Source organism: Mesitornis unicolor, unplaced genomic scaffold, assembly GCF_000695765.1.
Source record: "Mesitornis unicolor isolate BGI_N332 unplaced genomic scaffold, ASM69576v1 scaffold3609, whole genome shotgun sequence".
NCBI classification, from domain to species: domain Eukaryota; kingdom Metazoa; phylum Chordata; class Aves; order Mesitornithiformes; family Mesitornithidae; genus Mesitornis; species Mesitornis unicolor.
In genome coordinates this window covers 98185-124010 of record NW_010206399.1, presented here as the reverse complement: position 1 = coordinate 124010, position 25826 = coordinate 98185, and the positions used below count along the sequence as shown (strand labels likewise).

At 38.5% G+C, this 25826-nt stretch overlaps 1 protein-coding gene across 3 annotated transcripts in view; it reads left to right on the top strand.

Annotated features, from left to right (window-relative positions):
* Positions 1 to 24748, top strand: part of IBTK (inhibitor of Bruton agammaglobulinemia tyrosine kinase) — a 42534-nt gene extending 17786 nt beyond the window's left edge. Inside the window, exons 13-28 of one of the 3 annotated variants that reach the window (XM_010191727.1) lie at positions 557 to 639; positions 736 to 773; positions 2356 to 2452; positions 2844 to 2945; positions 3420 to 3537; positions 4658 to 4718; positions 5438 to 5565; positions 6512 to 6624; positions 7246 to 7394; positions 8141 to 8304; positions 10103 to 10195; positions 11358 to 11513; positions 16121 to 16273; positions 23052 to 23120; positions 23235 to 23367; positions 24453 to 24748. In XM_010191727.1, the coding sequence (XP_010190029.1) occupies positions 557 to 639; positions 736 to 773; positions 2356 to 2452; positions 2844 to 2945; positions 3420 to 3537; positions 4658 to 4718; positions 5438 to 5565; positions 6512 to 6624; positions 7246 to 7394; positions 8141 to 8304; positions 10103 to 10195; positions 11358 to 11513; positions 16121 to 16273; positions 23052 to 23120; positions 23235 to 23367; positions 24453 to 24578 (1783 nt within the window). In that variant the 3' untranslated portion in view covers positions 24579 to 24748. Of the gene's footprint in view, positions 1 to 556; positions 640 to 735; positions 774 to 2355; positions 2453 to 2843; positions 2946 to 3419; positions 3538 to 4657; positions 4719 to 5437; positions 5566 to 6511; positions 6625 to 7245; positions 7395 to 8140; positions 8305 to 10102; positions 10196 to 11354; positions 11514 to 16120; positions 16274 to 23051; positions 23121 to 23234; positions 23368 to 24452 lie in introns of all 3 variants that reach the window. The other 2 variants (XM_010191726.1, XM_010191728.1) reach the window with 2 other exon arrangements.
* Positions 24749 to 25826: the final 1078 nt, after the last annotated feature.

Genomic DNA, 25826 nt, shown 5'->3' with positions numbered 1-25826 from the left:
TAAGAAAAATCTCTAGAATATCTTTAAATAGAGAAATTCCTTACATCTTTATCAGAATTGTTTAATATCATTAGTGCGACTGGGTTATTTATCCTCAAAGGCTTGTATAGTCTACTGATGTAGTAAAAGCTACATTGCATAAAGGTGTTATTTTCACAGGATTTGGATTAATTCACTCTTAAAATACATTGTCAAAGCTTACAGTAGCTACTAATGCAAAAGAAATAGCTAACTTGACATAGACTATTTAAGAATGACTAAAATTAGCTATAATGAACTTATTTGGTCATAGCAGTTGTGAAACAGTAACTGACCATGTTTTGAAGGAAATAGTTCAGATGGTATTTTGAGGGCTCAACTTTGGACAAAAAATTTCTCTCTTGAAATTATCGTGCCAGTACTTTTAGGTTAATTTTATATGATATTATTAAAGTTTAGGTGTGTTTTATTTTAAAGGATAAGTCCTAACTTGCTAAAGTAAGCATTTATTTATAGAGTTTAAAGCTTGTATCTCTTCTGAATAGTCACAGTTCTGATTCTATTAAATATCTTTTAGTTCATACCTCTGCGATGTGACCCTGAAATCTTTAGATGGAAAGGAATTCCCGTGTCATAAATGTGTACTTTGTGCAAGACTTGGTATGTGTGTGCATTTTTTATATACATATATAAGTCATATTGTCTTTTTTAATTGAAATTTTACTGCATTTTGAACTGAAATGCCTTTCTTTACAGATTATTTTCACAGCATGTTAAGCAGCTCATGGATTGAGGTAAGCTTGCCCATAAACATGTGTGGTGATATATTTTGTTGCATCAAATGAGTGACAGCTTTTCAGTTTTTCCTAGAATAAAATATCCTAAATAGTTCGGAAAAGGAAAGACTGGATTCTTGGATCCTGTCTGCAAGGAAAAAAAACAACCCACACCACATTATTGGTTACACTGTGTATGTACTATTGAGATTGTATATTAAATGAAAGTAAGAAATGTAATAGTATATATCAAAGATATACATTAAAGATTAAAGTGAAAGATACAGCAGAATCAAGAGTCAATGTGCAGAATCTCTATTTGACTTTTACTGTTAATGAAGTAGAGATTATCAAGGACTATTCCACTTAGTCACCAGTTCCTGCTTCAGAAGGTGTAGATCTTTGATTTAATTTAGTTCCTGTTTGCTCTCTATGTGTCAATGCCCTGGTTGTTTCTGGACATAGTAATTTTACTAAATGCCTCTGTTTAAGTGTCTGAATACCGACAGTGCTTGTTGGGAGAGAGGAAAGGCGAAAATGGTGAAGTGTTTTTCAGACACTGAAAGCTGAAGCAGTGTTCAAGAGTTTTCTCAACTTTTATGGCTTTTTGGCAATGTGTAAACCTAAGAACCTGGCAAAGCACTGGCAGTTCTTTCCTGCTGCATAACAGAATTTTATCTGTCCTCTAAGTTACTGTGCTGTTTTTTCCTCAGTCATCCCTGAGGAAACATCCGAAACTATGTAAGACAAGTGATTGATATTTTTTTTTATTGAATGCCTATTTGTATCAATTTGTATCAGTTATTTTGTAAGGAAATCTAAATCATACTAAATTCTTAAATGAGTATTTTTTGAATCAGTGGTCTACACGTTGTATAAAAATCTTAACGTCTATACTAGGTTTTTAATCTTCAGACGGGCAATGTCAGTACTAGTGTCATGCTCCAAAGTAAAAGAAATCTTTTTGTGTAAAGCTTTGCTTCAGTACCACCTGAAATAAACCAAAATTGTTAAGCAGTGATGTTGCATAAACTTGAGTGGTGACAGTGACACAGTTTAATAATTAATTAATGTTTGGTCATACAAAGGCTTTTCCTTAATGGGTAAGATGTTCTTCAAACAAAGGGTTTGCCACGGTCCTGAGGGAATAACAGTAATGGCTACTTTCATTTTATTCTTACATGGGAACTTGTGATTTCACGAGATCTTTTGTCTTGAAAGGAAAGCAGTTCAGTACTGGCACAGAGATTCCTATAGTTCTACTTTTAAACAATTGTGGATAATGTCATATAATCAGGGAGGGTTGTTAGAGAGGACGCTCAAACTGATGAAACACTGAACTGTTTAGTGGGTATTTATTCAGAAATTTGGGCAGATTTTAATCACTAAATTCTTAATTGAAGAACTTGTTCAAGTTTTGTGCAAATGCTTAAATAATTGTTTACCTTTGAAAATGTGACCCTCAGTCTGATTAATTTGCTAAATATAATTGCTGTCTTAATTTTGTTTTTTATTCCAAGTAATCAGCCTCTTCTGTCTTATTTTATTTCATTTTATTTAATTATTTATTTATTCATCCATCCATCCTTTTGCCTTTCAGGCTTCCTGTTGTTCAGCTCTGGAAATGCCAATCCATTCTGACATACTGCAGATAATTGTAGATTACCTGTATACAGATGAAGCTCTTGCCATAAAAGGTGCTATTAATGTATTTTCAGTTCAACTGTAGCTCCTGCAATTTTTATGTATTTAAAATAGAAGTTCAATACTTAATATGCTTGCATTGAAGCTTTGTGTAGAAGATGCAAATTTTCGTGGCTCGCTCTTTATTTTAAGGTGATAGCTGTACCCCAGGCCTTTTTGTACCTTTTCTTTAGTTTGTCAAACTGCAATTTTCCTTTTTCCTCCTTCTCTTGCTTCAAAAAAATGAGTGTTTCTGCTCTTCTAAGATATTCTTTGTGCTGTGAAAATCCCATAAAAACTTGCAAACCCATTACTTTTGTCCTTTGGTAAAATCTCATTGAAGCTGCATATGTTACAGTTGCATTTGACTTGCCCACGGTGTTTACATAGTGCTTTGTTTTCCAGATTCTCAAAATGTGGAATTCATATGTAATGTTCTTGTGGTAGCAGATCAGCTTCTTATATCCAGACTCAAAGAAATCTGTGAAGTAGCCATTGCAGAAAAACGTGAGTTCTTCCACTTGTTTTATAAGGAGTTAGAGAATTAAAAAATAATACAGTTTTTGCTTAGCGTTTCTTAGTGACTTTCCTTTTTCTCTCTCCCTACCCCTTCAGTCTTCTCCCCCTTTTTTTTTTCTTAGCCCCTCTTAAAGGAACGTTTGCAGCTTTAAGAACTGTTTATGCTGTGTATGAAACTTACTGCTTTGACTTTCTTTTTCCACTTTGTTTTGGACTGCTGAGTTTCAAAATACTGAAACTGATAGATTTGTAGGTAGGGACTTTCTGTTTCTGTGGAGCAGCCATTGCATTCAAGCTGCCGCAAAGCTATGTGGAGTTTGCTGTACTTAATGGCCATTTGAGCATTAGTATTTTTTCTGGGAATGGAGAAGTGTATGATGCTTTTAAATAAGTCCTATAAAAAACGCTGCATTATGTTGCAGCACGTCAGCCAATTTAGTTTCCTGTGTTTCTTCTTTGCAGTTACTTTGAAGAATGCTGCTGAGCTGTTGGAGTTCTCAGCAATGTATAATGCTGACCAGTTAAAACTGTCCTGCTTGCAGTTCATAGGACTCAATATGGCAGCTCTGCTTGAAGCAAGGTAAGGAGGAATGTTCATGTAGTAGATGTTAAATTAAAATATCCCAAAAAGGCAAACGTGTTGGAAGACCTAATAGCAGCAGTTAAATGTTAAAATGCAACTCAATGCTGCTAGTTAAAAGGGAGGCTAATTTTTGCCAAACAGGGAGAGAGAAACTAGTTAAATATCTGTACACACTGTGCCAGTTCTGTAGTACAAAACCCTGTGTTACAATCTGGCATGAAGAGCTTGAATTACGGGGAAAAACCTCTTGAATTCAGTGAGCTTCCTTTTACCTGTAGAAGCTCTCGAAGCTCTAAGCCAGCTCAGAATGCCAGCATGTCATTGCTATGTCAAACAACTGCTCTGCTTGTGTCACAGATACAGGAATCCATTCACATTAACAATCTTCCTTCTCACATGTTTATAAGTATAAACATTTTAACCTTTGGTTTTGGAGAGAAGAGCATAAATCTAATAACATTGCCTGAAGTATTATTCTGAATTCAGATTTGCTTCGTCTTCAGCCTGGAAAGGACACGCAGCATTGTTACTACAATTAAAACTGCATTTTAGTGGAAATCTGAAAATGTTGATACTGGATAGCAAAACTTTCAATCTGAGACACCTGTGACAGAACTTTGTTGTGGCAGCTTTGTTCAAGGACAGCTGCTCATGTGGGCAGGACAGTTCTGTTGAGCTTGTTGCTTTAGTGTTGCTTTTTGGCATGAATGTCAAGGGGTGTTGTGGCTGAGTTATATAGAAGAACTTGCAGCATTAGATAGTATTGGAGTACTAGATACATGTCAGAAGACTTGAAGTATACAGAAATAGGTAAAGTAATGGCTAGTTCAATGTAACTTAACTATAATGGTCTATATTGGCTGTGGCCTTAGGTAAAAATAGGCTAACTGGAAAGGTTGTGTTTTCAATCCTGCCTTGCAACAAAGGCATTGAGTAGTTTGTATTTTGCGTTCACTTTCTTCTTCCTGCCTCTGTGACAACCATGAATAGGTATTAATGCCTGTAGGTGAGATTTATCTAAAATTTTCATTAGAATTTTTCATTAATATGATTTTTAAAAAAAATAATTTTTTTTTAAGCTGGTAAGATAAACTTGTATTTATTTATTTTTTTTTAGGACTCTGGATGTCTTAAGTGATGAAGTTGTAAAGGATCTTTCTGTTTATTACAGGAAAATGGTAAGTTGTACAACTTGAATGTAAGCTGATTAGGTTTAAAATGAGAACAGTAATAACTATATACCTGCAGGGTCTGTAGTTGACAGGCTGAGTGTGGAACATCTGCCTCAAAAGCTAAGGTTAGCTGCTGCTTTTATCACTCTCACGGAGCTCATATTTCATTATTCACTAGCCACTGCTGCAACAGTGTTGTGTCCTTTCAATGAATTAATTATACACATTAAACCTATTCATGTTCTGTAATTAACAGTTGTTGCGTGAAAAAAACATAAGCAAGACTTATGGAAAAGGGCTTCTGCTACTTAGAAGAAAGGAGAAGAGAGCAAATTAGACTTCTACAGTGGTCGTGTAGATTGTGAAAGCAGTGAGAAAAATAATATGAAAGTTGAACTTTTAATGCAAAAAGGAAAACCAGGGCACAGTATAATCCAGTATTCTTTAACTGTACAGTAGCAAAAGATGAATATTTGCAAAACCTTGAAGCATCTTTTTGTCAGGAGTTACAGGCAACTGAAGCATATGCTTTCTGAGTCTGTCACTGAAAAGAATCCCTCTGTTTTGCTTAAAGATGTAACTTAACCTTATAAGCTGCTTAAATAATTAATTAATCTGTAAAAGTGTTTTAAATAACAGTCGGCTTTGGTCCTTTTACAAGAGATTGTATATTTGTTAGCATACAACTTAAGAGAAACTTAATGTAACGGCTTTTACAACTACAGATTCCAGCTATGGTCAGGAGAGTAATTACTCCATATCCAGATGGACCCGACATAAGTTCTTTAGAGCCCGAAGACGGAGGGAACTTTGTCTTTTTACGGGAAGAAATGAATACAGAACAAAATTCTCAGTAAGTATCTGGTTTTTGTCAACATTTTCAACTAGGTGAGCTGTATATGGTATTTATTCCCTTGTGGAGGGTGCCTGACTCCCTTTGAGTTCAGAATTGAAATATTAAGATATAGGAAAAATGGAGATTTCAGAGACTGTTTTCAGTTCCCTTAAGTATTTTAAAATGTTATAGAGGAGCACTTTTTTTCAATTTATAAGTAGCATATGAGTAAAGGTAGCAAAACAAGCATTCAGTAATGTTTGGGAGTTAGGCATGTGATGAAGGTTACAGTATTGATGCAAATAAATAAGTATGTATATAGTTATTGAAATAGGGTTATTGTTGCTGCGAATCATGTAACTTTGAATTTCCAATAGTCTTGTTAAAATGAAAGATGCCTTTTAATTGATTCCACTCTTCTTAATATCATATATAGGAACATGTGGCACTTTGATAACATAACCATATACCAGCTTTATTGTAGAAGTAGTGTCATCTTGGTGGCAATATTTGTGTTGAGGAGAAATGAGACCAAGTATGGAGTTATCGAACTTCACTAATTTAGGAGAAATCAAGAAAGAAGAAAGTGGAGATGTGGATGTAGTTTGCTTTCAGTGGCTGTGGTGTGTAGCAGGTTTAATCTGACCTAGGTGGCAGTGCCAGCCTATGCAGCTGCTGTATCTTCCACTGTCTCAGCAGAAGTCTTTGTGCAATGTACTAGGCCAGTGAACAGATCTAGATGGGAAAGAATTTTCCTCTTCCTCCAGGTTTTTTTTTCCTCCCAAATAATGTACTAAATAGTTGTGCCAGTGCATAAGCAGAGCAGGAACAACAGCTAATGATAGCTGGTGGGACCAGGTATTACTGCTTGAAGTATAACCTCTGCTGTTGTCTGAAAAACTTGACATTGACACTGGTAGTTCTGAAGCTTTAATACATCTTGGGGTGTTTCTGTTTTTAATAGGGAAGCCCTTTTCAAAAAAGCAAAAACTAAGGCAAAAAAGAAGCCACGAAAGCGGTCTGACAGCTCCGGAGGATATAATCTATCAGATATTATTCAGAGTCCAGCCTCTACAGGTCAGTTGGAAAGAGGTTCCTTTTATACCTTTTAGGGTATAAAAACAGAACATAAACTTTAATGTGCAATGCAACATGATCTCTGTACTTCAATAAGGAAATCTTGCAAAGATTTTTTTTTTCTTTTCTAGTGAACACCATAGTTGAATGTGAATAGTGAATTCTTAAGTTTTGTTTGAGCACCTGTTTGTCATATTAAGCTTGTGCCCAAAGTTGAGATTCTGTAAAAGCATTTATTTTATCAAATAGAGTTAATAGACACTTTCCTGTGTGGTTTTGATAAGTGGAGCATTTCAGCTAATGTGTCTGTCTTTATTTACTAGAATATAAAAAAATAAATTTGTCCCTGTTTGTTGGGAAGTTGGTAGAAGCCTTCGTTTTCAACAAACGTGTCAGTGTTACTTCCTAAAACTGTGAGACAGAGAGAAAACTGGGAGTAATCTTGTGAAAATTATTTAAGAGAGTCTTGCATTTTCTTGTTCTTATTACAATCTAGTATACTGGACTAGGTAAACTTTTGGTTATTGTATGGAGTGAATAACTTTTGGGTGGTTTTTTTTAAAGCATTGTTTAGACTGGCTTTTGTGATTTAATAGTTCTGCTCTCTTTTCTTATTTCTAGGCTCAGTAAAACTGGATAAAACTAACTCTGTAGAATCACTTCCAGAGCTCTTAACATCTGACTCTGAAGGTAGTTACGCAGGAGTGAGTAGCCCCAGAGACTTGCAGTCCCCTGACTTCACAAAAGGATTTCACCCAGAGAGGACTGAGGTTGGATTTCTGTGTTCCTAGCAATTTGTTTGTGTTTATCTGGTCCATCAAAAGCAGAGTTTGTATTCTGGAGTGTTTCTGAGAAGCTGTTGTCCTTAAAATGGAGTAGGCAACCTTAAGTAGTTATTTTTGTCTGATAAAACAAGTAAAAATAAGTATTCCGTATTCAGTCTAAGGGTAATTTATTCATGTGGTACCGTAATAAGAATTTCTGTATGCTCTCGTGTTCAGAAAATTTCAAACTGAAAGAGCGATTATGTAAAGTCATGATCTACTTCATTTCAAATGCAAAGCCAATCTGATGTTCAGAAGCCAAAAAAATAACCAACCCAAACCCCAAAAGCAGAAGCCAAAAAACTCCAGGAAAAATCTTCTGTTCTTTGACTACTGTAGTTGGACAGAAGTATGGTCCAGGATAGCTGAGTCATAACTAGCAAAGATGAGAGAATTGTGCCTATGTTAAGTGTTAAGACTTTAGAAGTGAATAACTCCAAGTGAATATTCACTATCAAGATGTATATTTGGACTTAAGTGATTCAGAGTGAAGTGTCAAGCAGGGTGTGGGAGGGAAATGTACAAATAGCAGACTGATCAGGGATTCACTTTGTTACTGCTATTTTTGAGGTATCCTTTCACATCTTTTAACTTACACACGTTGTTCAAGTTGTTTGTAGTTTTCTGAATGAAAAAATGTGAGAATACTTAGTTAACATTATTTTTGGTTTTGTGTTTTGTTTTTTTTTTAGATTAAGGACAAAGCATGCAGTCAGGGTATGAAACCCTCTCAGCCTAACAAAGAGATGAAGCCATACAAGGGATCATCAGCATTGACACAGTCAGTTCCACAGTCCATTCCCCGTGTCAAAAACAACTGTGCAAGCTCTCTCAACTGGGTAGCAACCAGTTTCAGGTGGAGTAATAGTAATAGTGCCTTCCTAACTCACAATCACTGTTCCACCCTTGGTAGTGCATGCTATTAAAAGCTATCTGCTCTTCAAAACGATCGCTTAATTTCTTGACATATGAATTAAAGTTTTCAGTAGTTTAATAAAGCTGGTACATTTTCTAGTTTTTCTTTGAGAAAAGCAATTACTAGATACATTTATTTTTTTCCTTGACATTCTGCCAGTCTGGACTTTTAATATCTCTTTATAGAAGGCCTGCTTGGTTGACACTTTGTAAAATACTTGGCAGTTTTTTGTAGAATCAGACCATGCTTGAAGCCATTAGGAGCACCATTGTACTTTGGCATTTTTAAGGCGTGCCTTTACACTTAAATAGTCTGTGAAAATCAACGCTGCAAGTTTACCTGATACGATAATAAAAACATGATTTTTATCTGTAGCAACATCTGCATATGAGAAAGGAGCAGTACAGTGATAGACTGAAGTTCTGTCTAGCCTGATATCTTGTCTCTGACAGTTGTCAATAAAGGTTGAATAGAGAAGAGTTCAAGAATTTAGGGAATCATGGTGGTGATTTCCTACAGTTTCCCCAGGCTCTGTTGGTTTGTGGCTGATGGGCTTTGCTGCTAATACAGGTGATACAGCTGTAGAAATTAGAAGTGTATCTTCTGGTGAGCAGGGTCCATTAGGAATCTGTGTTTTGTCTCGCTATGTATTTGTGCAAGCCTAGTCTATGGAGAAAGTGTAACACACACCACAACCAGTGCTTTGGTCTTTAGACTCCTTGAAAGAAGCTCCACCTTCGTCTGCTATCATAGAGTTATTTCCAAATTCATTCATTTATTTTTACTTAGAGGATTGCATGGAAGGGGAACAAATAACACCATAGGACTTTGTTATAATGTCACTGGGCCTTTATGGGTTTCCCTTGTCCTCTTGCTTCACTTTTTCTAGTATTGCTGATATGATGTCAAGAAAAAGCAGACAACACTGTTGTGTAGAAAGTTTGAAGGATTAATACCATACTGTATTTGGTTGAGCTACTGTGGAGGAGCTGTGACAGCAGAGTTTGGTGTGAGCTCCCTATGGTTAATTCACTACTTAGTTTATGGCAATTGGTTTAGGTAGGGAGAGACAGAGGGAGTGCTGCTTATATTTTATTTCAAAACTTGTCCATGAATCTAGTTGTAACACAGCTTAGTTTATAAATGCCTTTAAGTACGCAGGTTTTAGTTTATAGCTTTATGTAAAGATTGGAAATGTCTGGGTTTGATAATTTTCATTTCTGTGGAAGTATAAATTAGATCATTTATGAAAAAGAAACCGATTCCTAAAGTTTGAGAACCTTACTGGTGTTTGTACAGAGCTCAAATTTTGCAAAGAGAGTTCTGTTTGCTGTGTGAAATAATTTTAAACCTATTCTTCAAAGAAAGATCTACTTCAACCTTCATCAAAGAGCTGTGAGCAATGCCTCTCTAATACTTAGCATGAGCAGATGACTACTAAATAAGTATCCTGTATTTAGGTACCTAATTTTTTTGAGTAATCATAGTTCACATCTTTTTGTTTCATAGTATAATGAGTCTTAAGAGTATTTTTATAGTGTGCTCTTAAACATGTATATATTTATAAAAGTTTTGTCAGAAACATTCTATTTGAGGTTTGCCATAATTGAGGAAACAGACATAAATTATACATCCGGTTACCAACCTTATGTATGATTTAGAGTTCAGTGAAGGCTGGAACTGTGGAATGTAAGTAAAAATGAGTGCCTTGTAAGGTAACTTTTTATTTTTCATTTAGCCCCGCCAGCCCTCCTGCTATGGATCTAAGAACCATCATGGAAATTGAAGAAAGTATGCAGAAATGTGGAACCATGCCAAAGGCAAATTCAGGGTTGGTAAAAAACCAAAATCTATAAAAGAAAAGTGTGATAAACCAGGCTATTATGAATTTACTTAGTGGTTCAGGCAATTCAGAGTTTAAAACAAGGAGGAGAAAAGTTGTCCTGTTTGTTTTTGCATAGCTTTGTTTACTTCAGTTCTTGATGGTGTTTTTCTGTGAGCACAGAAAATTTATCCCTTTATTTTACTGCAGTCTTGTTTGGTCAACTACTGCAAAAACGTGTCTTAGCTGTTGAAATGTGAAAGAGCGAGCTAGTAAACTAGTAGCTTAAATCAGTGGCCTGCTCTGCTGAACTTTCCTATTTCCAACCCAAGAGAATTAATTCTGGTCCCTAACACTTTGGAAGTTCCCTGTGGTCCTGTACTGTAACTTACCCTGAAGTCTGTTTCTTGTCTCATGTTCTCTGACCTTCCCCAGTGCCCATGTCTCGGTATTGACAGTTCTTTCTCAGACACAAGCAAGGGTGGTTCTTGCTTGGAGAAGTATCCCACAGACACAGGGAGATAAATGTACTTTTTCAGGAGGCAGTGGGTTTAACTTAGTGTTTCTTAACTGCTGAAGTGTGGAAGGGAACTGAAGGTGACTTTTATGACCTTTGAATTCTGGCATTCTTGTAAAAGGAGAGCTGGGACGGTAGGCCTGGACCCTAGTAAAGGGCTCCTGGCTACGTTGAATCAGAAGCTGTGAACAAAACAGGCAAAACTGAAGAATCCAAATAACTTAAAAAGCAAATTATTACAAATAGAAAAAATGAGTATATAATATATTCGTGCATAAGAAATGTATACTATTTTTTGTTTAAGGAAGCTATATTTCTGACAGTCTGTAAAAAGTCACAGAATTAGGGAATCATCTTCATCTGGTGCTAGTCCATCTGTTTTGGAGACTTGATGCCTACTCTGCATGTTTTCATCTTATATGAAGAATAGTTTACAATTCTTTTCTTTGCAACTTCTGATATTCATAGATGCTCCTTTTGCTCCCCAGCCATCCAAACCCTCCTCCCCACCTACAGTCTCCTTTTGGCACTCTAGATAAAGTATTTTGGTCTAGGAAATAAGTATTTCTCTGTTTAATTTGCAAGATTAAAGGTGAGTCATCTCAAAGGACACTGATCTTACATCTTGCTCTTTGCAATATCAATTTACAGCAGAATGGCATCTCATGGAATCAAGCTCTCTCAGAAGCAAAGGAAAATGATTGCCCTGGCAGCAAAAGATAATGGATCAGTAACTGGCAGCACAGAGCCTACCACATTAATAACCACACCACCCCCACCTACGAAAGTTGCAAAACTAGGAAATGCATGGTAAGTTATAAATTAAGTACCACTTCTTTTTGTTTGGAGGGTTTTGATATTGAATAGTTGTCTAGAAGCAGTTTCTTAACTAAAAATGGCCTAGAGTCTGTTCATTAAAAAGACTAGCATTGGACTATTTGTATCTACATTTGGTAGTAATTGAAAATTCAAAGGGTTCAGGGAAATGCAGTGGTTGCATTTTAGCAGTTCTTTGAAATTTTGCTGTAGTGAGTCAGAAGACTGCATCCCATCTGGTTCTTGCCTGTGTGTGGTGTGGTATTTGCAGATGGTATCAAAGTGAAGTATAGAAAAAGAAGGTTGAGCACAAGCTCTGAAACTCAGTCAGGAAGACGTTACTGAAAACCATTATGAATGCTGTTTTTCCTCTGTCAGAAACATAAAGAGAAAATGTTAGCCCTTCCTGGGGAAAGAGCTAAAATGACTCCTGGAGTAGAGCAAAAATAGACTGAAATTATAGATACCAAAGTTATCTAGATGGCTGGGATCTGGAGGGACTGACAGATGCTGCTAAAAATTCTTATGGTGGTGGAAGGATTTAAATTTACTTTTAATGCTGATTACACACAAATTAAATGTTCAAGATAATATCACTGTATCAAATAGAAAAATGGTTTATCATCCGCTCAATGAGCTAGGTTTACTACAATGAATGTAGTGAGGTGCTAGCCCAATTCATGCTTCATTCTTCACATTTACAGTTGGTATTGGATGAAAGTGTAAAGGCGTGACGGTAAAAGTTGCAAGCTATGCAAATTTAATGTATTTAGTTACTACAGGATAAATACCTATGTGCATGCTCTTAACTTGAGGTAGATGTTGGGCAGTTCTTCCTCATTTCCTGTTCAAGAAGGTCTAGACTTCTATTGCAGCTTGCTTCCGTACTGGTACCCTAGAAGAATGGAGTCTCCTGTCTCTACCTGTTTGTGCCTCAGAGGAAAACAAAGCTTGCTGCATACCCACCACAGTCACCCTGTTTTAAAAGAAGTTTGGGTTTTTTTAGACAATTTAACTGTTTTAAATGCTATTGTAGTATTTCTCCTTTTGTACTGGATAGATTTCAAAGTGAAATGTGAGTATATCTGTCAAAGGATAGGTTAATCTTCCACAATTAGAGCTGTCTAATGTGGCTCTTAATTAGAGTCTCTTCTGTCTTTTGCCCCCCTTTCCTTTGATCCTTTATATGACTTGGTTGCTCCTTTCAGAATGAGTAGTAAGCATCTACTGGAGTCTTTGCATTTGTGCTGTCCTCTTGTAAGTTCAAAACAGACACGTAGCCTGTTAGTTATTTAGTGAGTGCATGGAGAGAAAAAAAATCACATCACTAGCTGGCTGAGGAAGAGGTAAGCTGCTTCCTGACAGTAGTTGCCTCCTGAGAGATGTTCTATGTCAAAAGTTTTAGGGCGGTATCTAGAACTGCTTGCTTCTCTGCTCCATTTCGTTATCTGTTACCTGATCGTTACTTATTGGGTGGACACTACTATGCTCAGCACCTTGAGTTTGAAGTGCCTTTAGATTTATTTGAGATTCCTCCTAGACCTGTTGGTATGCTATTGCCTTAGTTGAAGACCATAGTAATAGCAGTAATATCCCAGAACATAACAATGGGAAAATAGAACTGGTGTTCAAAATATTTATCAGTAACAGAATATTTATCAGTAATTTATCTACCAGTACTCTGGTAGAGAATTCTTTACCTATTGGGTGGTGTTTAATTTTAAACTACCAACTGCCTATGAACTGTTCCTTTCATTTAAAAAGCAAGTATGGGCTGATTTTTCAATATATGTAGATAACTCTCTCTAGAAAATATATCGTGCTCTTAAGGTTCTGATTAAACAGGTTTTGGAAGTAGCTGGGCTCTACTGTATTACACAGACCATCTTGGTGGGAAGGCCAGGGTGTACTTGAGGGGGACAGAATCCAGTCTAACACCCATGCGGTCACCGCGCGTGGTTCTGTGCGTTCCTCTGCAGCGTTCCTCTGGCTGCTGAGCTGGCAAATGCCGGTAGCTCAGGAGTTCAAGCGAAGAACCAGTGGGAGGTATATGAATATTGAAAATTATGTTTAGCTGCTGGAAGAGAGCATTTGATGAATAAACTTCAAGCTGCTTTTGGCAAGTCGTCAATTATTTGATTGCCCCTGCTAGTTGTTCAAAGTATTTTTGTAGAATTGTGTTACTGATCTGCTCTCATACTGTATTTGCAAAGTTATAGTCTGTAAATTCACAACGGGCTGTTAGAGTGCATTTGGCAATAGATTGAGCTTTCCACACATGCAATATTTCAAAGCCATAGAATCCATGTTCCAATGAAATTTAATATTCATCTTGGATATGTAGTGAGCACACTTGCCAGAAGGGTGTGGGACCTTCTGGCTCTTTTTTGGTTCACTAAAAGACAGTCTATCATGCACAATGTCTTACCTTTTCCACCAAAAGTAACCTCCAGTTTCATAGTTTTGGGAGGGCTGAACCTATGTTTTCTCCTTTCAAAAAAAAGTGCAAATTAGAAGGGGGGAAAAATATCACACAAGTAATACTTTGAGAACACCTGCAAGAAGCTAGGTGTTAGCTTTGTTAGTTCTCTAAACCTACTTTGATGGAGGGAGAGGGGTGGTGTTGATTTGTTTAAGTGTTTTCTGGGTTGTTTTATTTTTAAGCTCAGAAGAGCCTATGGCTTTTCAAGAATTGGAGGCATAAAGAAATTTAAAGTCTCTCTTTGAGAGCTGACACTTGTGTATTTTAATGTCTAGGTTGTCAGTTTGTCAGTATTCATTCCAGCTTACACTGAGACATCAGCAGCTGTTTTGGAACTTCATGCTTTGATGTCCTGCAGTTACAGCTTAGAGAAACTTAGTCATATTCCACTCTTTTGAAAAGATGTATAAATTAGTTTTTCTAATGCTACAAATTAGTTAGAAATGACAGCGTATCAGGCAGGACAAGCTGAAATTTAGAGTTGTGACTGTTAGGAAGGTTTGTACCAGTTTAAGCTGAACCATTTTAAGCCCTGGGTAATTATTTTGGATAGGCTCACAAGCTGATAATGATGCAGAGTTGGGTTTTTTTGAGAATTGTTTTGGGGTGGTTGGGTTTTTTGCTTGGTTGTTTTGTTGTTTGTGTTTTTTTTATTTACTGTGTTGCAAGTGGGTCTGATTGCTGGACAGAATTTCCATTAAAATGAGTAGGCTACTTAAGCTGTTAGTACAGAAGAAGCTTTGGTGCCAGCAGACCCCAAGGGAACCATTTGTCTAGTCGGTGTAGTAAGTTTGGGGAAGTTCTGGTCAAACACTTGCCTGGTCTTGCGTGCCAGCTGGTGGTAGGAATAGAGGATGTGCAGAGTGACTCTGACCCCTGCATCTGGAGGTTCCCATTCTGTTTTCTTTGCCTTCCACACTGCTCATGCAATATTAATAGGGAATAAACAACAGCTAAAAAACCCCCAGACTTTAGCCTAGCATGGGGTTAACGCATCATATTTATAACTCTCAGATGCTTTTGTTGTAGATAAGATACCAGATACAGTGTTGCAATGTTTTAATTCCCTCTTGTTTGTTATCTTAATTTGTTTACCACATAGATGTGGTTTGAAAGTCTCTGCCTTCAGATGCTTCCTTTCGTACAGTAGCTGCACAAACAGCATTGTATAGAAATCTTGTTTTACTTCAGCAGTGTTTATAGTTGATCACTTATTTCTTTGAGTAGATAATGAGCAGAGCTATTCTTCCAGTATGTATTTTGTATGTTTAGTAATGAGTGGGGCTGCTATGCTTAGTAAAGTTAAATGTAAGCAAATGTACGAAGAATTAATTTCAAAGTCTTGATGGGTAAAGGAAAGCCTAATGGTAACTACCTTGAATTCTGTAAATAAAAAGCCTTTTGGATCAGAGAGTGTTGAGAATAGCTGTGATGGTGAACCACTGCATTTTCATATCGGTTTATTTTTGAAAGACAACATGCGAGCACTAGTTCAGTAACCGTGCACATTATACTTGGGCAAGTATAAGAAAACAAAGCCTATCAGTTTTATGAATTTCACTGTCGATTAAGTGATCTATAGAACCTCGAGCCAGTATGAGTAACTCAAAGTCTTGGGGAAAGATCAGCTATTCTCTACTTTCATGGTGGTAAACTGACATATAAGAATGAAAGTGCTAGAGCACTGTGTAATTTATGAGAACGCTTTTCAAGGAATGATGCTGTTGGAAAAGGTAGACCTAAGACAAAGTGTCTGTGAAAATAAATTTGGTTTTTTGAAAAGGATGGGGGAATAGATGGTGGGGTGGTTTTGGGTTTTTGTGTGTGTTTTTTGTATTTTTGGGTTTTTTGTTTTTGTTTCTTCTAATGAAATTTCCGTACCACTGGCTTGTTCTGTTATCACAGGTATTTATTTTCTGATGTTTACTGATTTGACCCAACATGACATATTTTAGCAGATGGGGACTAGCAGGCATAATGGTGAGCTACAAAAGCTAAGTAATATTGTATTTTTATTTTTAGTAACTGAAGAGGTTCTCTTTGCTGTCTGAATCATGGACCAATGTGGATTCTTGGAAAGTACAAGTATAAAATGAATTTGTGGTGTTGTTTTTTAAAGGTCATCTTCATTACATTCTGCTTTGCCAAAGTCATTCCGTGATCTTGTAATGGAAGAAGAAAAATGTATGAGTGCAAATAATTCACCTGGTACTGGTATCAAAAGAGCTGGATATAAAGGAACTGAGGATTCATCAGCCCAAAACACCATGAGGTGAGAGAGCAGTATTTTCCTAAGTGATCAACCTTTACACAAGAACCATAATAACCTGTTTAAATTCTGCTGAAATAAAAAAGGATAACATTGTCAATAGAAAAGAAATCCTGTAAGCAATCTTAATGATTCTGTTAATAAGATTTTGTGAATGGAATAGTCTTATGAACAGGAAACTTAAAGACTGAAGCAATTTAATGACACTGCTAATATTCTGTTACAGGTTTGAAATGTTTGTGTCCATATATATATGGACACGTGTGTGTATGTATGTGGACATAAACACTTCAGACTCCAAACAAAATGTGTATGTGTATATGTGTGCGTAAAAAAAACTTATAAACCTATTTTTTTCTAATTTCTGTAGATATGAGATATTCTTTAGCATTCAGATATAGCATGCATGAAACAGAGTTTGCTTAGTAGTATTTCTGTGTAACCACTGAGTGGATACACTCAGTTTATTCAAACAGAGTTCTGGCGTTTCCTAATCTGAGTTTTTTTATAATCTGACTTAATTGTTTAGGTGCAATTTTTTATGAATTAAGAGGACTTACTGAAATACTGATGTGTTGGTTATGTCTGTGTATTATAATTACTGGAGGACTACAATTCTAAGGACCAAAATAACTTGTTCTGAGGTGCATGTGAATTGTTTGTCTAGTTATTAGACAATACTGCTATTTGTTCATATTGTTTTAGCCACACATCCTCTTGCTATCTCCAGTAGTACTGGGTTTGGGTTAAAATAACTGTCTAAGTGGAGGAAAGACTTCTCAGCCTTACTCATGAAGGTCTGTATGACTGAGTTGCCAACCCACCTGCATCTCTTCCCCCATCACCAGTGACATTGAACAGCATCAGGAGCAGGCTGGGCTTGGGCATAGCTGCAGCGTAGCTCAAGAAAGGCCTAAGACTGAGGGACTGAGCTTAAATGCAGTTCCTGAGTAAAAAGAGGGAGCCCCCGTGAGCCTTTGCACAGCTCTTCCTTACAGCTCAACTCTGTTCATAGCAGCCTGACTCAAGTTTACATAGCTGTGCTGAATGAGGAGAGTTTGCAGAGCCTGTTGGTGCACAGAGAGCCCTGACACCCGTTACCTCCCTGTTTTTTTGTGTGAACTCTTGTTCCATCCCGCTTGAGAAGCTGTCTCCTCCATAAAGAAAAGAGAGTTCTGCTTGGCCTCCCTCTTGATTCCAAAGCCAATGGCATCTTGGCCTGTATTAAAAACAGTGTGACCAGCAGGTCCAGGGAGGTGATTATCCCCCTGTACCTGGCACTGGTGAGGCCACACCTCGAGTACTGTGTTCAGTTCTGGGCCCCTCACTATAAGAAGGATGTTGAGATTCTGGAGCGTGTTCAGAGAAGAGCCACAAGGATGGTGAGGGGTCTGGAGAACAAGCCTTATGAGGAGCGGCTGAGGGAACTGGGCTTGTTTACCCTGGAGAAGAGAAGGCTGAGGGGAGACCTTATCACCACCTACAACTACCTCAAGGGAGGTTGTAGAGAGGTGGGTGCTGGTCTCTTCTCCCAGGTGATGGGGGATAGAACAAGGGGAAACGGCACCAAGCTGTGCCAAGGGAGGTTCAGGTTAGAGATAAGGAGGAAGTTCTTTACTGAGAGGGTCGTCAGAGGCTGGAACAGGCTGCCCAGGGAGGTGGTGGAGTCACCATCCCTGGATGTATTTAAAGAGCGGGTAGACGAGGTACTTAAGGATATGGTTTAGGGGGTAGACAGGAACGGTTGGACGTGATGATCTCAGAGGTCTTTTCCAACCGAGCGATTCTGTGATTCTGTGATTCTCAGCTTGTATAGAAACTGGTGCTCCCCTAGGAGAGAAGTAGTGTGTGTGTCCTATTGATAGATAAAGAACAAAATGAGGGTAGAAATACAGGAACATTGTGTGTGGGATGGTGTTAGAGGAGAGAGGTAGGAGGGATTTGGAAGGTGTGTGTGATGAGTGGGCATTCCTCACGAAGAGAGGGATAAAGCTGAAGTTATTGTGGTGAGTGGAGATGTAGGGACACAAAGCACAAATCTGCAGGAAAACAGGTATCACTAATTTTGTTGCTAGCAAAATGAAAAAACTTTTTTGTCATATGGGAGATGGTGAGGGCTAGTGATAAGGGAATTTGCACTGGTTGCTATTATTAGCTTTCTCACGCCTACTCTGTGATCTTCATAAAGTCATTTATTTTCCTTTCGCATTGCTCTGTCTAGCCTGTGCAGTCTGGCCAGTCTGCGTGCTCTCGAAGTGGATTATTTCAGCTGAATCCAGGCCGTTAGCTGTTGGAAAATGAGACATTAAGCTAGTGGGAGCCTGGATGACTAGATTGACTGTAATCAGTTGGAAGAGGTGACACTTTCAGAGTTATTTCAGGTTGTTTTTGAATTGTGTCTGAAGATGCTTATTTCTCTCTATTAGGTATATAGAGGTTCATCCATCTGAAAGTTAGGAGTTGACTTTGAGGTAATTTTATTCTTTGACTGTGTAATTCCTGTCACAGGAATAGGCTCTGATTTTTGCCTGCGGCATTCCAGGACTATTTCCATGAAGATTAATTATCCACACCCTTACCTCTTCCTTTTAAAGGAGAGGAAATTGCATGTGTGTAGAGCATAAGTAATCCTGATCTGTTGATGTTGGACTCACTGACGTGACACTGAAGGTACTTGCATGGCTACTGTTCCTGCTTTGATTTTTCTCTTTGGATAAACTGCAGTCATTAAACTGACAATTTTCTGAAGTCTCTGAATGATGGTTTTTTGGTGGTTGCATAAGCACTCTTCCAAATACTGTCACCTTCCAGTTTATGCAACCCAGAAATTGTCTGTAGATGAACCTTGTCATGAATGTGGAGATGTGAACTGGATTCAGGCCAGAGGCAGATCAGCCCGAAAGCTGGGCTGTGTGGATGTGGCTGCGTTGTTTCCAGGGACAGCTCAGCCCTGAGAGTTGTGCTGTGCAGCTGTGCGTGTGGAGCGCATAATCCAAGCTAAAAACATAGGCCTGACATGACTTAACTTTGTTGTGGCAGCCTGGGTTGTCTTCACTGTGTTACTCCAGGGAGCAGTGAAGAGTCTTAGTGGAAACAAGTCTTTGTGGCTTCGCATGGGAATGGCCTAGTTCTGGCATGGCTAATAATGAGCTAATGAGTAGTACATGACTCAAATGGTACAGCAAAACCCAGGAGGTTCTGCAGGAGACCAGGCTTTGTGTTTCTTTTCTGAGAGCAGTCGTTAGATCAAGGAGACACCAGACCTGAACTGGCTTCAAGTGAACAAATCCTCAAGAAGCAGCGGGGAGCCGAGCGCTGGGACATCTCGGTGGCTGCGCAGGAGTCATGGCGAGTTCAGCCAGCTGAGTTCATCAGGTTGGTTCAGTACTGATGATACTTGGCTGGTTTGTTGCCATGCAGAACCACTTATGTCTCTGCATCAGTCTTTAATTTGCAAGACTCCCAGGTCTCCAAGCTCCCTATTTTTGAGGCTTTTTTTCCATTTTTCTGTATATGCTAGCTTCCCGTTTCCCGTCTGTTCCATTTCTCCTAGTTATTTTGATGCCAGCTGAGGAATTAATCTAGCATGTTGAAATGTCTGCAGTTGATTTAATATCTGGACTGAGTGCTAGCAAGAAACACAAGATGTATGCATGTACATACAGCTTCAAAATATCTAAACTGCTTCCTACATTTTAAAGCCACATTTAAATTGAGGGAGATGACAGAGGTATTTAAACTTATCTTTTAATTGATCACTAGAGTGTGCTGTGACACTGGAACTATTAATTCCAGTTTTTGGTAATTTCTGTTGTGGGTGGTTTGGTGGTGGTTTGGGGGTTTTGGCTTGCTTGTTTGTTTAGAAGTCTACTCTGGAAATAAGTTTTTATCTGTAGTGACACAGGTTTGTTTTGAGTCACAATCTACTTGCATTCATTTATAGCAGTGCTGTGAGTTCTTTGGATTGTGAGTGGGAAGGAGAGCGTAGCTGTCAAACGGGGTGGGTAGGTGTTGGCTACTGTCAAATGAGCAGGAAGGTGAGCGTTATTAAAGCGGGTGGAAAAAGAAATGAAGTTGAGAGATGATACCAGGGTAAAGGCATTGAGTAAGTTGTTCAAACATGCTCCTAATTAAACCAGCAAGTGAAAAACCGCCTTTATTGCCTCTTCTCCTTCCTTCCTTTTCTGTGGTTCTTTCCTGCTTTTTATTATGTTATTATCTTAAAGTGCAGTAAAAGGTGGAAGCTCATTTATCTAGATTTCAGCTAAAACGTAGTCCCCTGCTGTTGAAATCACAGAATAATTTAGATTCTCTAGTTCAGCCTCCTGCTCAAAGTCAGACAAATTAAATCACGTTGTCTGGTCCAGCTGTGTTGTGACTGCATCCAGGTAGGAAGATACCCCAGCCTTTCTGGGCAACATGTTCCAGTGTATGATCATCCCCATAGTGGGATTGGGTTTTTTTCTTTTATCTAATTGAGATTTCCTATTTTGCAGCTTGTGTATGTTGCCCCTTACTCTCCCACTGTGCACCTCTAAGAAGATTCTTGCTGATCTTTCTGTTACCCTCCAGTTAAGTAGTTGGAGACAGCAATGAGATCTCCCCTTTGCCACTTTCAGGATTAACAAAACACAGTTCTTTCTGGTGTGTGCTCCAGCCCCTGATCTTGGTGGCCTTTCACTGGACTTGTTCCAGCCTGACAGCATCGCTCTTGTATTCAGGAGCCCCTGAACTGGGTATGGTACTGTGAATGTAGACTGACAAATACAGCATAGAGGGGAAGAGTCACCAGACCCAGTATTGGTTCCTGAGGACCACCACTAGTGTTTGGTTTCCATTTGGACTTTGTACAGCTAATCTACAATCCCAAAGCCCCTCAATCCAGCAGCTTGTTTACAAAAGGTAAATTGTTACGTGGCACATGGCTCAGGGTCTTACAGAATTCCTATATTTGTTTATCACATTTGTCTGGCATGACCCGACACCTTTCCTAAATAAAATAGGATTGTCTAAGCTGCCACTGATTTTCTTTTGCTGCAGATAAAACAGAAAAACAAATTACAAGATATTGATTTTCTACCTTTTTTTCCATTTTTTAACTTTTCTTCAATACCTGTGGAAAAAGCATTGCATATTAATAAGGTCAAAATAAGGGAACTGCAGCTATGTAGATACTCAATCTGGAGAATGGTGCAGTAGATTTGACCTCTCTTGCCATGGAGCTGTTGTTTTATGTGTCAGTTCTTTCAAAGCTCTGGAACAGTGGTTATCTGTAAATGGCCTTTTTGGACATATGCCTTTTTTCTTCCTTTTTGGAAACCTCTTTAGTTTCCTCTCCATGCAGTGCACCACTGGCTGTCCCACTAGTGTATGATATGATCACCGTTACTGAAAATGGAGGGGAAGGGTCGCCTTGACTACCACGAACTGTGCTTTCCCAGTGGACCCACCGAAGCTGTATGTCCTGGCAGGAGATGTATCTGCTGGGTTTGACTCAAGGGAGCGACACTGTTGAAAGCCTCTTTTGAAGTCCAGTGTTATGCCCTGGCAGCTGTTGCTGCAGTTATATATATATTTTTTCCTGAGAAGTTACATTTGTTCATTCTGTTGTTTGAGTCGTTGGCTGTTTGGTGTGCAGAATTATATTCTGTGACAAAAAGCTGGGCATGGTTTATTGAAATGCCATTTGTTGTGCTGGATCTTGCATTTCAGAGTTTTTGCCCGCTTAGCGGTAGGAACCGTGGTTCGTGTTGTCCTTGGATTTGTGTTCTGGGGAAAATATTCCAGGCAGAGAACTTAGCAGTTACTGGAACTCTCTTAGTTTTCTATAGGTTTTTATTCTTTTCCAAGAGTTTGTGGCCACTTAAAGAGGATTACTAAAGCCTTAAAGAAAATTGAGACCGATTTATTTAAATACCAACGCCCTTAGAGTTTTTTTACAATGCCACAGAACAATTTTAAAAAGTCTGCCAGCATTTCATAGCATGCTCTAACAGTTTTTCAGAGTTGCCAAAGAATAGGTACTGAGTAATGAGAATAGGGCACACTCTTCTGATTGATACAGGATTATTCTGACAAATAAACTTGTCTCTTAAGGCATGCAGTATACCAAATGTGGCATCTCTCTGTTGAGAGGTTAACATTTTGCAACTGAATAAATTACCTTCCCGTTGGGAGCTCTATTGATATGTCAATTCTTTTTCAATTCTGTTAATTCTAATTTTATGCTATTCTTATGAATGTGGGAGGTGGTTGCAGAATAATACATACTGAAACCCCATAATTTCTGGTCTTAGACTTGAGGAAATAATTTACTAGTGCTATTGTAGCACTGGTTTTCTTACATGAAATGCTTAATTTGAACACAGGATGGTTGTTTGGTTTGGTTTTTGTTTGTTTTTTTAATCTTGAACCATATTCTTTTCACATTAGTTCTAAACATTTACAGTCAGTGCTGCTAGTGCGTAACTCAGTTGACTACCTTACATGTTAAAAACCTCCTTTTTAAAAACAAAAAAAGCACCTTTGTTCAAATGCTCAAATGTTAGGAAATGCCAGAACTAACGCCCAAGCTGAAATCCATTAAGTGCTGGTAGTCAGAAATGAGCATCACAGTATCACAGTTAGAGACAAATCCAGGCTTACATCGTAATGCTCTTCTTCTGGAAAAAACCCTACACGTTTGTAATTGCCTACTGTAAATTTATACTCCACAGTACAGACGTGATGTTGGAAAATGTTCTCTCAGTGATTTTCACTCTCCTGTTCTGCCTTTTTCCAGGTGCATCACTAGAAGCAGCCCAGGTCTGGAAGACCATGTTCTGGATTCTCCACAGCTGGAAAGCCATAAGTAAGTTTGATTTAGATTTGGCTTAGGTTTTGGAGCTTGTTTTCTGTGTGTTGTGCTGACCTCATTCGTGATGTTACCTCATAATGTCATTTGTTGGGGTTTTTTTTTTTGCAGTCCTTGGTTAGCAGCATCACCAACCAGCTCTCCTGTGATGGCACCTGTCATGTTTTCAGCTATTGTAGAGGAAGAGCTCCAGCAAGAAGCTGCTCTTATTAGGAGCAGAGAAAAACCTTTGGCTTTGATCCAGGTAAAGTGCTAAGCTGCTGCAGCTGTGAAGTAACACAAGGAGTTTCAAATGGCTGTTTCAGAGATCAGTTTTTAGGATTAATTATGTGTTGGTACACTTAGTATCATTTACATAATGATATAAAATATTATTTAATGATAACTTCACATTGCTGTTTGATAAGGTAGGCTTATATTAAAGACAGATTGACTACTGACTGCATAATTAACGTGTTCACAGCATCGGAGAATGGTTAAGGTTGGAAGGAGCCTCTGGAAATAGTCTGATCCAAACCCCTGCTTAGAGCAGGGTCTGTTAGAGCAGCTTGCTCAATGCTGTGTCTAGGCAGCTTTTGCAAGGATGGACACTTTGTGGCCTCTCTGGGAAACCTGCTGCAGTGTCTAACCATTCTCACAGGGAAAACATATTTTAATATTAAAGTACAATTTTCTGTATTTCAGTCTGTGCCTATTGCCTCTTCTCCTGTCACTGAGCACCACTGAGAAGAGCGTGGCTCAGTCATCTTTATTCTCTCCCATCAGATATTTACACACTTTGAACTGCTTGTCTTTTCTTCTCCATGCTAAACAACTGCAGCCTGCTCAGCATCTCTTCATATGTCAGATGCTCCAAGCTCTTAATCATTTCTGTGTCCCTTCACTGCACCGGTTCCAGTGAGTCCAGAAGTGGACCCAGCACTCCAAATAGGTCTCACCAGTGCTGAGTAGAGGGGAAGGATCACCTGTCTCAATCTGCTGGCAGCACTGTCCCTTGTAGAGCACAGGAGGCTGCCACCCTTCTTTGCCACATGAGCATATTGCTGGCTAATAGTCAACATGTCCACCAGGACCCCAGATCCTGTTGTGCTAAGCTGCTTTCCATCCTGACAGCCCCAGTGTGGGCTGGTGCTTGGGTTTGTTCTTCCCAGGAGCCAGACTTTGCATTTCCCTTTGTTGAACTTCATGAGGTTCCTCTTTGTTAAACCTTCGCAAAGGCCTCATCTACTCCTTCTCCCTGATTAGGAGGTCTGTGGCAGACAGGCATTGAGGACCAGTAAAGCCAGTTCATACATTTGCAGTTCTGACACTGTTCTTCTTTCCTTCCAGATCGAGGAGTGTGCTATTCAAGATTTACTAATCCACTATGAAGCATTTGACAACCCTGATGAATTTGTGACTGTTGAAAGGGCTCCGCAGGGACCTATAGCAGCACCTATGTGGAACAAGCACTAATTTGTACTCTTCACAGTCCACATTGTATCTGCACTTCTGAAGTTCTAATCCTTGCTACAAGTAAATAAAACGATGCTGGAAGAAGAGGAGCCGTGTAATTTTTAACATCAGCATTAAAACACTGCACATAGTCACTAGGTATTTGTTAGAGAGAATGGAGATAATGTGTTCGCTGTGTTCTTTATCCACACTATCTATTGTATGTATGTTTTGAGAATTTCTCTAACAGGACATATTATTAGTAACGTTACATGGAGCTAGAGATTGGAAATGCATTTGCTAATCTTAAATCATGAGGGATTTTTTGTTAAATTCACAGGTGGCTGAAAAGTGAGTGCTTATTTTGTGATTTAATGTGGAATTGAATGTACAGAATTACACATCTTTAAAGTCTGCTGGGGGGGATATGTTCTTCAGAGCTTTCTGGCAAATTGGGAATTTTGGGAAAAGTTTGTGCTTGAACTTCATGTAAAAGTACAGTTTGACAATGCAGTTTTCCTTAATTTATGTGTGTAAGTACTGGTTCTCTCACAGAGTTAGAGTACTTTTTCCTGTCATGCTCCACGATGAACCTCTACGCTGTACCTGCGAGCCCTGCCATTGCCTGCCCTCGGTTCAGTTGTGCATGCGTTTTCACTGTTGTGAGACCGGCCTTCGAGCAGTCAGCTCTGTTGAAGTAAAGCACACGGCTGAGTAGAACATGGTGGCACTGAATTATCTCACCTGCAGTCTTACTCTGGTAAATACGGTACAGTTTTAGAAGCACTGTGTTTAACGTGCAATTCACTTGGAGTGCTGAGGAAACAAGATCTGTGTATTCATTGTTAAAGCTATAGGGATGAATGCTTGATTGTGCAATTTGCAAGCGCCTGACCTTCAGAGATTATCATAGGTGGCTTTCAATATTGTGTGTTCCAAAGTTCTCTGTGCCTGGTTTAAACAAATTTATATATATATGAAAAAAAAGAATGGGGGGAAAAAGTAGCCTTACCTGCAATATTCTGTCTAGTTTGTCTGTTTGTATAGGAGTGTTTGAACTTGTACTTTTTCAGTAGTGTCAGTCCTCACAAACTCTGTAAAACTGGAATTGAGAGAGCTACAGAAGATGAATGTAGAGGATTGATCACTGTGTGATGAAAGAGTTAACTCTTGAAAAAAACCCTATGTGGATATGTCTAATGGTTTCAGGTCAAGCTACACCAAAAATACCCCGCAAAAAATGTAAACAAATGGCAATAAACCGTAAAA